The sequence below is a fragment of the Suillus subalutaceus genome, assembly GCF_016647625.1.
Source record: "Suillus subalutaceus strain FC151 chromosome Unknown DFJ58scaffold_271, whole genome shotgun sequence".
Lineage (NCBI taxonomy): Eukaryota > Fungi > Basidiomycota > Agaricomycetes > Boletales > Suillaceae > Suillus > Suillus subalutaceus.
In genome coordinates this window covers 37,643-50,690 of record NW_024540520.1, presented here as the reverse complement: position 1 = coordinate 50,690, position 13,048 = coordinate 37,643, and the positions used below count along the sequence as shown (strand labels likewise).

The 13,048-nt window shown below is 48.3% G+C and overlaps 3 protein-coding genes across 3 annotated transcripts; 1 reads left to right on the top strand and 2 right to left on the bottom strand.

Annotated features, from left to right (window-relative positions):
- Window positions 1–2,440: 2,440 nt before the first annotated feature.
- DFJ58DRAFT_736469 (cytochrome P450) lies at window positions 2,441–4,673 on the bottom strand (the record flags this gene model as incomplete). The annotated part of the gene is made up of 15 exons (XM_041386803.1): window positions 2,441–2,525; window positions 2,575–2,707; window positions 2,764–2,777; window positions 2,830–2,952; window positions 3,008–3,032; window positions 3,086–3,142; window positions 3,194–3,383; window positions 3,432–3,445; window positions 3,503–3,608; window positions 3,669–3,786; window positions 3,832–3,981; window positions 4,046–4,079; window positions 4,133–4,234; window positions 4,287–4,414; window positions 4,474–4,673. The coding sequence occupies 15 exons, from the start codon at window positions 4,671–4,673 to the stop codon at window positions 2,441–2,443; spliced, it is 1,479 nt and encodes a 492-aa protein (XP_041235707.1).
- Window positions 4,674–5,258: 585 nt separating this feature from the next.
- DFJ58DRAFT_848097 (uncharacterized protein) lies at window positions 5,259–7,212 on the bottom strand (the record flags this gene model as incomplete). The annotated part of the gene is made up of 6 exons (XM_041393577.1): window positions 5,259–5,554; window positions 5,657–5,969; window positions 6,004–6,223; window positions 6,310–6,954; window positions 7,061–7,173; window positions 7,204–7,212. 6 exons carry the CDS (start codon window positions 7,210–7,212, stop codon window positions 5,259–5,261), a joined length of 1,596 nt encoding a protein of 531 aa, XP_041235706.1.
- Window positions 7,213–8,841: 1,629 nt separating this feature from the next.
- Window positions 8,842–11,606, top strand: DFJ58DRAFT_719532 (uncharacterized protein; the record flags this gene model as incomplete). Its single annotated transcript, XM_041384647.1, has 8 exons — window positions 8,842–8,982; window positions 9,196–9,324; window positions 9,433–9,580; window positions 9,604–9,764; window positions 9,884–10,241; window positions 10,285–11,034; window positions 11,059–11,103; window positions 11,188–11,606. 8 exons carry the CDS (start codon window positions 8,842–8,844, stop codon window positions 11,604–11,606), a joined length of 2,151 nt encoding a protein of 716 aa, XP_041235705.1.
- Between the last annotated feature and the right edge of the window lie 1,442 nt (window positions 11,607–13,048).

Sequence of the window (13,048 nt, the reverse complement as noted above, 5' to 3'; positions counted from 1 at the left end):
AGAGGGTGGCCACGGTACTGGGAACTTTAGGATCAGGATTGGGCATCAAGACGTGTGCTTGGTGGGGTTACAGAGGCTGGTAGGTGAGATGAGTTATTTGTTTGGTATGTTTGGACCTTTTGTATCTTTCAATACTGATTTTCTGCATCAGGCCGACAACACGTGGCCTTTTACGAAGACCTCGAGCTCCAGAGAGCTCTTGCGTTCATCAGGCCCGAGCCGATACTCGTTGAGAATCATTGAGATGACAGGCATCCATCATGACATAGCGCCTAATATTATACTGATGTGAGCCAGGATTTTATTTATACATAGACCTCCTGAACCGATGCAAGTGTGGTAATATAGATAGCAATGAAAGTCAAATACCTCAAATTGCGAACAGCTTTACGAACCTCAATGGTGTTCAAATAATATATACATATGCACTCCTATCGCCGATGCGGGAAGCGTGAGGCGATGAACGCACTGGATGGTGACGTATTTGACATGCACAACTACTTACGGCAGGTTCACCTTTCACCTATCCTCCGAATATGACCATAGTCTCAAACGATCCAACTTGGTGGCCGGTAATTGAATCATATAGCCTCTGCAGCTATTTCTTAGGTTCGTGTAGGGTTAGGCATGATGCTGGTTCCATTCTAACCTTCAATAAGGTTTCGCAGTTGCCACCTGTACCGTGGTGATATACGATTGGGGTGAGCAAGACGGTATCCAATAACTGCTGGTATCCTTATGATATTTCTAGCACTCAGTTTGGGAAAAGAGGTATGTTGATACCATTGCTGGAACCTCTTACTGATGGTGGTTTTATACTAGTATGAACTGATCTGGGTGAGAAGAGTCCCGTATTAGAAGATCGACATAGTAATGCAATTCACTCGGAGCAGAAGCAACGCTGGTCCCTCGTGACAATTCTCTATCTCGGTGTATGTGCATTATGTGATGAGCGCCATCTGCAAGTCGTGCTAACTTCAAAATATTTTAGGTACGCTACCTTGGAATGTCATACACTGTGTATGTTTGCAAGGCTACCAAATGATGCAGTACTAATGAGCCTTCTCTCACGATCAGCATTTACATGCTGGGTATGCCTCACATACGCTGTGTTCATTACTTCTGACTGGCTGGGTACAGAAAGTCTGCCGACAGTCTCCGCGACGGATAAAGTGAGTGGTCTGCATCGATGCATATGTTCCTGTCCAACAGCTACGTTCCTATGTAGGGGTGAGTGAGGTTGCCGACTTGGTTCAATATAATGACCGCAATAGCTGTGAGTTTGTTTTGAATGTTTGGTCCTCCGAGGCTCATCATTACCTGGGGTTTTGCGGGCAATATACTGTACACCACACACTAACTTGGACGACCGTGGTCGTAAGTGCCATGCTGAGCAGTGAGTTAACCAAACTGAAGTGTCTCAATGATATTGAACTGACCGAAACATCATGCAAGTCATCATTATCACTCGGTTGCATGTGATGTACCAGCAATCTAGGAAGATACTTGTCTTCTCATTGTAATCTTCCTGGTTGTCACAGGCGCCTGTGGAGTGATCGCCGCAATAGGAAGCAAGTATACTGTAGGCCGTAAGTTTGAATAATGGTTGAAAGACATGAATGCGCGAGACTCATCAGACGATTACCAGAGGAGCTCATGGTACGCTGATCTTTGACTCAGTGACAGCTGCATATTTATCGTATCTACAGTATTCATCTTCGGTGGGATCTTATGTCTATGCTGGAATGCTGGAATTAGTGTCAATCACACAAATGTTTGTGCTTGGACCACGCCTCATCCTTAGCGTGCGGGACTTTAACGCTAAGCTGGTCACCGACTCCGATGCAGGAATCGACATGCCCTCAATGGTTTTCCAGGAGGGCGGCCGTGTGTAGCACTAGAAATGATCCAAGCAATTAAGACTTGTCGAGTACTCTGCCAGGAGCACACCTTGGAACAATCCATTCCTCTCCTGTAAGCATAGCTAGTACGTACGATGCTGCCTAAGCCGTCAATGGACACTTCCAAGCTTCAGCCCCAGGGTTCAATGTTAGGATGTGGCCTGCTCCGTCAGTGCATGTGATTATAACGCTCCAAAGTGAACTGTAATAATCTGCGCTTCGATTGCGTAACCCAAGGTCCTTGAATGACTCAACCTATGTAAACCGTAGTGCGAGTGTATGGGTTGCTGTCAACTGATATTCAGGTAGACCAACGTTGCAGCGGGGAAGAGCCCATCGACCGATCAACGATGTGCGCGCCTGGTTGCGCCGGTCGCGAGATTTTAGAAATGGATCTGGTTTCTGAAGATTCAATGGGTTCGAAAGCAATTCTCTTTTTCATCAGAGACAGAGGCCGTGGAACCGTGCCATCCAGTGCACACTGCCATTGTACAATTATGTGCAATTAAATGACAGACCATCACAAGTACAAACGGAGGCTACTTCGATTTCATCATCTCTCGAAGATGTCCTTCTCTCGCTGTGTTCACGCCAACAAACGAGCAGTGAAATGGTTCAGGGTGACTTAGGCAGAGTCAGCCGGACGTGCTCGAATACATGCTAGGTCACTTACACCACCAAGCCGGTGCCGAACTGCGGCTTTACCTCAATCTTGTCTCCGTTCGAGTCTTTGGCATGATCGATGTGCAAGACAGCGAGTATGGCAGAAACTGCAGTCCATAGACTGTTCTCTGCAAACCAACGACCTGCCAAGGGTATTCGTCATCCTCAAAACTGTCAGATGAGCCATGAATGAGCCTACCGGGACAGATACGCCTGTAAGGGTCGGTGAATAATTGAAGATGGATGACAAGTTTGGAATATTCACCTGCCATGACCAAAGGCAAGATGACTGACGAAATGGTCCTTCAGCTTTCCGTCAATTGTTAGATGGCGACTAGGATCGAAGCGTGATGCATCGGGATATATGTCTTCATCCCGAGATAGTGCCCTGAGCCATGCTTAGCTCAAGCCGCCGTTATATCATGGACGCCACTGTGACATACCACTGATTAACCATTACCATCGCACCTGATCGAACTACAGATGAGTCAACGGCAACCTCGACTCATACGACTTCGAACCTTTGGGTATAAAGTACCCGTCGTAAACATCATCATTTAATGTCGCATGTGGAACTCCTGTGCAGGGGTCAGCCATGCAAACACAAAGCTATGTCGCTACCGACCAACCTAGGGGTCCGATAGGATACCATCTCAGGGCCTCGAGGAGAACGGCGTCAAGGTAGGGTAGTGACGCCCTATCATCAAGGCACGGCATTTTATCATGCCCTACAACTTGATCAATTTCTGCACGAGCACGGGCCTGGACGTCAGGATAGAGCACCATAGCTAGCAGGAATATCCGCAATGTGGCTGTAGTCTGCGGGACATCAAAGTAAGAATCAGGACTACTTAAGGAGCGACTTACGGTGTCAATGCCAGCTAAGATGCCGTATTCGCGTCAATGAATGAATTCTGTCCTGGCAAAAAAACCCTTACCAATGTATGCCATCAACGCAACAGCCTTCATCGTTTCTTCGTCAGCGTCGTCATGAGCTTGACTGAGAAAGTCAGCGACTAATGAGTGTGAAGCAGTACCATCTGCCTTCACACGAACAGATCAGGCGAAATTTCAATTTCCATCCACAATTCTGCGCGAACGTACTATCTGTGCCTTTACTTCGTCAAAGGGCTCGTTCAAAGCTGTTGAACTAATTCTGTACTGCGTCCCATCAGGCAAATCCTCCACCAAAGCACCAAAACGGCAACTTTTCGACTGCAACCTGATGCTGAATGTTGAAAATTATGTCGTCGACAGAGGCACTCACGGAAAGGAAAGGCTGTGAACATGGCAGCCCCCTCTGGAGAACCAATTTGTTCGCCAATATGAAGGAGTTCGCGTGCGCGGGTTAAATAGGTCTTCATGTCCATGAGCAAGGTATCCGTATGTCACGGTCATGATTAGGGATGCCGTGTATCTGTCACAAGGATTTTGTCAACTGGACCATATATCACAACGACATCACTGAATTAGGTACGAACGCTTCAGTCTGTTGCCATGGGTCACTAGTGGTACCTAAGAGATTGATGACTAGCTCATTTGCATGGCGAGAGTACATTTCGTGGTACGAGACCGAGACTTCGGCCCTGAGGACTTGATGGTAGATCTTGCGATGTCGCCGTAAAGTCTCGCCATATGGAAGGAACAAAGTACCAAAATCCAGTCCAGATCTGAATCATCAGTCGATGAGGAACAAAATGAATGAAAACTAGCAATGCATACAATTTGTGGTGGGAATAACGGGGCGAGAAGAATAATTCGCAGAACGCTTGTCCAGCAACTCCCGTGCGATGGTTTCGGAGTTTATGATGATAAAGTCGATCCCAAGTACGCGGGAGTGAAGATTTTCCCTACGATCAGGTATGAATTTGAATCTAAGAGCTTGGCAAAGAGGCCATTGGTTTGCTACCAACCATATGTCTTTCCCCACGCAGTATATGTGAGCCAAGGTCGTTTAGTATCCAGTTGCAACGCGTTACCCAAAATTGGTAAGGGACGAGGGCCAGGCGGCAGAGGTAAAGGGTAGACACGTCTGCGAAGCAGACCCGAAGCGACAACCAGGGCAACAATGCACGATATCCCTAATGCGAGAATATAAGTGAAGAGCATGAGGGATTACAGTCGAGCCCAAATAAACGGTTAGTTCGCCTTATAAAGGAGATCTTGGCTCACCTAAGCCTAAGTTAGGTTTCTCTACCTATCTGTGCAACCATTACACGTGTTGCAGTCAGTGCACATTGCCACCGTGTTCTAACATAGGTTGACCCACGGTAAGTGCTCATAGTTGATTGTAACGGTTGGAACTTGATTATAGCGCTTGGTAAAATCCGGAGTTTTCCCTGATCCCCGGTAACTGCCAGTGGCGTTAGCCTAGAGAGTTTATGGTAACCTGTTATCATTCGGATCTTTCTCGGTTTCTTCGAACTAGACTACATCTGTAAAACACCCCAGTTCTCGCTTAGTAGTGTAAGAAGTTTGATGTGTTACGAATGCTTACGACTCAGTGATGCAGCTTTCCGATTGGTTGAGATCTTGCAACAGTGAGGTAAACGTCGTTAAGATGCCAGAGACTGAGATTGATTATAGATTAACACAATCATCACGATTATCATTGATCATTGTTATCACGATGCGAGATAGTAATACCACACGATGTATGAATTATTGTTGAAACAGTACCACTGGCCGTAAGCTCTACAAACCCAATCTGACCTCTCCTCGTTCCTTCATTTTGTCTTTCAATGCCTTGAAACGTGCTGTGAGTTCAACACGGGGATAAATCTTATCTGAAATATAGGCAGTAACATTCTGGTAAGTATCCTTTGATTTCGCTGTTGAAAATTCAACGCGCTTGTATACTCCTGTCTTGTACTCCATAAGCGCTGAGCACAGTGCGGCGCCAGCCAGAGCAATGACACCATCTAGCGCAGTTGGATCATTGAAATCAAGATCTTTGTAGAACCCGTGTCCACAAGATCTCGATAACGAGGCTAACGAGTCCGTCATGTTCGAGAACAGCGACCGATTGTAGAGTACCGTCAAGTACCTAAACACTAGTTAGTAATGCCCCCTACAAGTACGAATTGACACACCATCTTCACAGTTGTGAACAGAACTGCAGGTGTGTCGTGAGGGCAGGCACGACCCGCAGTTTGTGCGCAACCTCTGACGACGCGTCCCATATGCCGTTCGAGATTGTACTTGTGTTGGATGATGGCGCGCAGCGACTTCACCACGGTTCGGACAGTCCCAGTGATTTTTGTGAGTGACATGACAAATGTATCGCGTCTGGGAGATAGTGCTGGCCTGCAGGCATGTTGGGAGTGTGCCGATTGCGTCTGCTAACGCAGTACGTGCCATGGCAATGTTCTCGTCATTCGACGGCATCCCGTTCACTGAAAGGACCTGCCGTCGCATCCTCGACCTCAGTGGCGCACACCTCCTCCACCCGCTCGGCAGGCACAGGCTGAGGAGGGAGTTGCACCTCCTGCTGAGGGAGCTCGAGACGAGATCCCGCACTGCCGTTGTCATGAGAATGGAGGGGTTGTGGTGGAGTGCCTTGTTGCGCACTGGCAACAGACACATTAAGGGGAGGTAGGGGGCGGCGGCAAATCTTTCGCGGTGGGGCGTTTCTGCGCAACTTCTTTGCTGTTACCAGTCTAGACAAAGAGTTAGCGAGTGACGAGGTATAGAGGAATTGAAACATACATGAACTACACCAGTATTCTGCCACTCGCCTCGGTACCGCTCGTCCTGACGACGAGGGCCAAATACCATCACCTTGCGTAGCCCTGGGAGGGCATACGGCGATGAACGCGCAGGCCGTGCTTCCGGGTCCCGAAGGTGTCTGCTAAGGCGGTCTGCACCACGCACAGGGGGAGGAAGCGGTTGATTGACGGAGCAACTCAGAAAGAGTTCCTCCGCGGTCATGGTGTGCTGTTGGGATGGCGTCCAGTTCAACTGAGGCCCGTGCTGCTGAAACGGATTGTGGTCCATTTGATGTGCATGTGGAGGCAGCATATGAGGCTGGTTCATTGAGGGAAGCGGTGATTGAGGCGCGAATGGAGGTCGGAAAGAACCCAGGCCTGTGTTCATTTGGGTGATGCATGTGAGGCTGGAAGGGCGGGTATAGTTCATCTGATGTTGGAAGGGCGGGGCATGGTTCATCTGAGGCTCGCGCTGCAGGAATGGAGGGGGGGGGGGCCCGTCCTCGAGACGATCATCGTGTGGGGGCTGATGGTGGTTCAGATTGGGCTGCTCGTATTGCGATCCTGTATCGTCGAAGTCATCCGACCCATAATCCACTATTTCTTCTTCGTGCATGACCGATAACGTTCTGCTACACCCTGACTCTGGGAGCTCTGTTTGCTCTACTGCGCGTCCCACTTGACTGTCATCAGCGTTCAGGCAGGGATTCTCGTTGCTTCTTCTCGCTGGTTTGCGAATTTGCTGATTGATCGGATTAGTACCATTGTAACACTGTAAGAAATTCATACCCTGGAGTTTTGAGGCTTTTTTGTCGTGGTTTCTTGCCTTGGGTGGATTTCGGCGGCATGAGGGAGATCGCAAACGAGGGCACTACTGGTACATGATAAAGTTCGAGAATTAGCTACGTGTGTGGCAGGGAATATTTACTCACCAATAACATGCGGGCGCAAACGTTTAATGATCAACTCGAGACAAAAATGATAATTGATTCAAATGATGCACTGCCAACTTAATACAAAGCGTACATGTAATGCCCACAGTCAAACAACACGCTGTAAGGGATCCATATTAATCGAACAGCTTCTGGAAAATGAGGAAAATGATGTACACGAATTATGCATGCTTACTACATTCAAGCCTCCAAAGTAGCATGGTCATTGCAAAAAGGGGCGTTATCAGACTCGCTTGCTTCATTGTCACTGCCGCCTGAATAGCTACCATCCAAATAATCACCATCTGCCCCTCGTTCCTCGATATGCTCCTTTATTTGAACGACCTTGTTCTTGCAGGACCGCTAAAGTCAAGGTCTTTTCAGAAGTTGAATGCTCGAAAAAGGCTTTGGTCGTGGTAGAGATCTTTCAGCCCACGATTAGTGCATGCTTGTTCCCAAATCTCCAGATCTGTCTTGGAGTAATCATGTTGCATCTTTAAGTGCTGTGAGGCGCTGGCAAGGAATTTTGACCAGCGGGTGCTTGCTTCAACTTTCCACTCGCCGTAACGAGCTCCTGTCTAGCTACTTCGCAAGTGGCATATTGCGCCATTGCACCTTCACGTAGCATGTCATCTGGCAGGTCTGCGAGACCACGTGTGAAAATCATCCTTAGCCTGTGGATCTTGTGTATGAAATGCTTGAAAATATTTAAGAATAATATTGCTTACCATCAGTGCAGCGCCCGGGTTCAGTTCGTGCGCAGTCAGACCTTGCAAGGAATCCATTGCAAACTGAGCTGTGGCAGCTGAGGGTCCCCTGGATTTCATGTATGGGTGAAACCTTGGTTTGGGTGGGGATGATAGCGGGGATCTATTGTTTCCCTCTCGGAAATTAGAATGAGAAGGGGATTTTGGAAAGGTGAATTCGTGAGGGGATGATGGGAATATTAGAGTATCTTTTGGGGGAGCTAAAGAGATCCCATGATGTGTTCAGATGTGATGTCCGCTTTGTCCTTATGAAAGGAGGATGACAATTCGATGCAAGTCTGAGAGCTTGCAGGGCTAGAAGAACGGTTTGAAAGTGCTTTGGGGTGTCCTCTCATGGATTACTGAGTCCTAGCGTTGCAGTCGCTGGTGGTTTGTGTGCGATAGTATGAGTGGCAACTCGCATCGGAGTCTGAAAGACTTAGAAACTTTTGATTGAAGGTTTGAAGGCGTGCACACTGCACAGTACAGGCACTATGAACCTAAATGATCCTCCTGGTCCTAACATCTTCGACGGTAATCAATTCAGTGGCATCGAGTAAGTTCTGACTACACTGTATTCTGTGTTCAATCAGATTGACAAGTACCCAGTCTCAACAAATCAGTCAAATGCCCCATCTGTTTCTAATGTCCTTGATACCGCAGAAGAAATTTGTGCTCATCTTTCTGATGATCCAGGTGCGAAGATTTTTCTCTATACAATAAACAGGCTGAGCCCCAGTACCTCTATCCAGGATGTTATCGGCGTCTGATCCCCCCCCCCAGTCGCATTTCGCATCCCCCAAAACATCAGAGGGGCAGCCGCGACAAGGGCGGTGTCCATTCCAAGTCAGGTTACATTCATAATCTTGGCGAATCGAACACTTTTGAACGAATGAAACATGATGATTTTGAGGCGATGCGGGAACATAACGCATATTACCCATTTACAGATAGAGCAGAGTGGGAACTTGCAAAGTTTCTATGCGACAACTTGAATCAGGGGCAGATCACTCGATTTTTGAAGCTTCTCTGGGTATGTTTGAACTAGTTACATGAACTGCGCTAATGATATCCTTCCAGGTGGTTTCAGAGGCGAGGCAGCCGCTGTCCTTTAAGAATGCCAAAACCAACTCTTCACTTTCATGGATGCATTACCGGTGGCCCCGAGATGGAAGTGTACGCCCATCCATACTGATGGATATACAACTACCCACCCTGTGGATCTCATCTGGCGTGATGCCTGGAGGTCGTGCACCACATTTTCGGCAATCCAATCTTCGCCAACCATATGGAATACGACCCTTATGAAATCAAAGACAATGGTGAGCGCGAATATGGAGAATGGATGTCTTGTGAACAGGCGTCCGAAATTCAGGTAAGCGCCTTTCATCATTGCATCAATGTCATTTGACAAGCAAAATGGTTTCTAGAATGATTTACCTATCGGGGCGACTATCGTGCCATCATTCTTGCTTCTGACAAGACACCAGTAACTCGACAGACAGGCTCGCTGGAGATGCACCCCACATTTCTTACGCTCGGCAACATCCACTCCGAAGTTCGCATGAAGGCCACCTCACACGCATGGGCGTGCATCGCGTACATTCCAGTCCCAGAATACATAGTGAATAGTGAATCTGTGGATTATTGGAAGTGCGCGTCTGGCATAAATGCATGGATCTGGTCTTAGAGAAGCTGAAGGTCGCTGCCGAGGTGGGCGAGTTCATGGTAGACCCCATGGGTTGCCGCCGTTATGCATTCACACCACTTGCTGCCCATATCGCTGATCTTCCCGAGCAAATCATGATCGCATGTGTCTCAAAAAATGTCTCGCCAACCACTTCAGCCACACAGGCGCAGTTCGGCGACGGCACCACATACCCCCCCCGCGCCATGGCTCAGACACCTTACAAAAGCTACACGAGCTTTGCAAGATAACCGATCCCTGGAAGGTCCGGGAGTTTCAGGAGTCGGCGAAGCAGTATTCTCTCAGTGGCGTCCACCAGCCATATTGGCGCAACTGGGGGCGTGCAGACCCTTCAATTTCCTTGTCCCAGAGATACTGCATGCAATGCCATAAATTTTTCTTCGATCACCCTCTGAAGTGGTGCAAGGAGGTGATAGGCGCTAGCGAGCTTGATGCTAGGTTCCGCAGCCAGCATAAACGTGTGGGTACACGCCATTTCACTAATGGTGTCTCCCATGTGAACCAGATGACCGGACGCGAGCATCATGATATCCAGCGAACGCTTGTCCCCACCATTGTGGGTGTGACATCTCCTGGGTTCACTCGTGGCAATCCGCGCACTCATTGATTTCATATACAAATCACAAGCTCCCACTTTCACAAGCTCTTCCCTCGACAGCATGGTATCATCCCTGAATGAATTTCATGCCTACAAACACTTCATTTTAGAGGCGGAGGCTCGCACAGGCACTTCTGGCCCTATCAGTCATTTTCAGATCCCCAAACTCGAGTCTTTCAATTCATTCGCTCGTTCGATCCGACAATCAGGTGCCATCATACAATTTTCTGCGGATGTCAGCGAACGGCTACTGATCACACATTGCAAGACACCTTTCCAGCGGACAAGTCACCAACGAGGCACATTCACGCAGCAGATTGTCAATATCATCAATCGCGAGGAGGTGATGAGACAATTTGACGTGTATGCCCTCCTGCGTGAACGACGGATATCTCTCATCAACGTCATGGACAACGAGTTTGATGAGGTCGTTGACTTAGATCCAACCTTTAACTGGATAGCGCGCGTTGCACCACAAGATATGCATCGTTTTCAGGCGATTCGCCCCGTTCACAATCACTTTCTCAAAGGCCTCCTTTCTGACGAGGCTAACGCTGCCTTTCATGTTACCATCGCTCATGATCTTGCTGATCGTTCGCCCACTGCACTTGCTCAACTCTATCATCTCTCACAATTTCCAAATGTCCTTTCACAGTATCTCGATGGTGTATCAGGTCGGAACTCACTCTTTCACGTCCGCCTCCTCAAAACATGGTACAAATTTAGGCTTCAAACTTCATTCCCGACTTCGTCCATGCAACATTATGCCAAGCCAGCAAGTTCAGGCGTATCCGCCGTCTGAGACGCACCCTTTGGAAACTGCGATATGGTTCTCCTCCAACCTACAAGTGCTAACACCGCAGTCCAGTAAGTTCCCAAGTTGTGGTCAATCTCACTTACTGATGGAGCTTTAGCACCATGCATTGTTCAAGTTCGAATGGTGTTTATGTTGTCGCCGCGAGGGTCGCAGCTACCAACAGAGCTCAAGGAGCCTCTTCTGTATGTTGAGCTATTCGAGATAGCTGCGCCCCCTGAAGCTGAGCCACACATTGGCATGTACCGTGTTCGACGTTCATTTTACCGTGCGCGTGATGGTTCTCCGAGTCGCACAAGGATCGGGAAGATTGTACGGCTTGTTGATGTTACACATGCAGTAGAATTGATACCCATCTATGGGGAAACGATGGACCGCTCTGTTTCGTCAACGACATCTCTTGAACGCTACGATAACTTTTATCTCAATGCATTCTCTGATAAAGAGTGGTACCACACACTTCACGCAGATTTGTCTAACCGTACTGTATTATTTCGTGTCACAAAATTCAATCTTATCCGTGGATCTGATCAGTAATCTGGCTCTTGATAACCTGATGCACTTGATAATCTGGTATCTTCATCTTGCCGGACGGTGAATTGGCTCTTCGGATCGTTACGTGGCTCGGCTAGTCCATATTTTCCAAAAAAACTGAAGTCCGTAATCAATCCCTGGACTATCCCAAACTGAGCGCTCAATGAGCAGCCCAATGAGCGGGTAAAGTTGTAGATGTAGGCCAAATATGTTACCGTTATTTTGGACAACGAAAGACAAATCCATCGTGGCCGCACCCACCTTCATGGATGACTCTGGCATCACGGGGCCCATGTCAATCTATGAATTTGACGCGTCGACGCTCGAGATTGTCGGAGATTCCTTCAAAGGGCACACCAGTATTGTCCGGAGTCTAGCACTCTCATCTGATTATGTTCTTCTCGCCAGTGCTTCCTTCGACGATACCATCAAGCTCTGGTCCTTTGAGTCCCGCCAGCTCCTCGCCTCGTTCGAGGTCCAAGCTCTCAGGTCCTTTACACTTTCACCCCACTCATGCCAACTGGCTTACACGACAATGGATGAGCCTAAGATCTACATATGCGACATTCCAGTCAACATCCTCGCTAGCATCAAGCTTGCGAAAGAGGTATGTATTCACCCATTCATCAACATCATTCGGGTGCTGAGATCTTTTGCAGACAAGTGGACCTGAATCTTCACACCTCGCTAAGCTGCTCAACGTACGTGGTCCCGCTCTTTTACTCATTATGCCACTCCATTCTCTATCACAGTCTGACGCAACACGTCGTGCCGTACGCCGTAAACCACCAATATCAGTTATACCTCCCGCTCCCTGCCCGCTAACAGTCACAATTGACCGCCCACAACCCGTTTTCCTCGGCTTTCTACGCAAAATCCTCCCTTTTCGTACGGACACAGTTCATCCAATTCGCACCAATGAGCCTCGTAATCCCCTGGACGTATGTTTCTTTTATGCGGTTTCTTCACAGTTGACTCGACGATCCCCTTGTAGTTCCCTGCTATAGCGCCCTTGCCTCGTCTATATGTATTCCGCGCGAGAATGTGAGTTGGGACTGCCATCTTCACATATCCGACTGACACTCTTTTAGTTTCGGCCACCGACCATCCAATCCTCTGCCCTTGCTTCTACATCCTTCAAATCCCGCTTACACCGTCTGTCAACCTGGTGGTCCCTTCAGACAAACCATACATCGCCAGCTATCACCGACGTTCCACTTGCGCAGGGTAAAGAGGTGTGTGCAGCGCATTTTTCTCACTTTCTGGTACTCATACATCAATTTATAGCGGAATGCTGCAGCGGATGCTCCACGCAGAGACGATGAATGGATCCCTTATGAAGATTATGTTTCTCCTCCTCCTTCGCCTAATCCGGATTCGCGACAGCCGACCACTGCAGGGCAGACCAATACCGGAGTACATGGAAGCAGCCGGTTGTGTTTCTG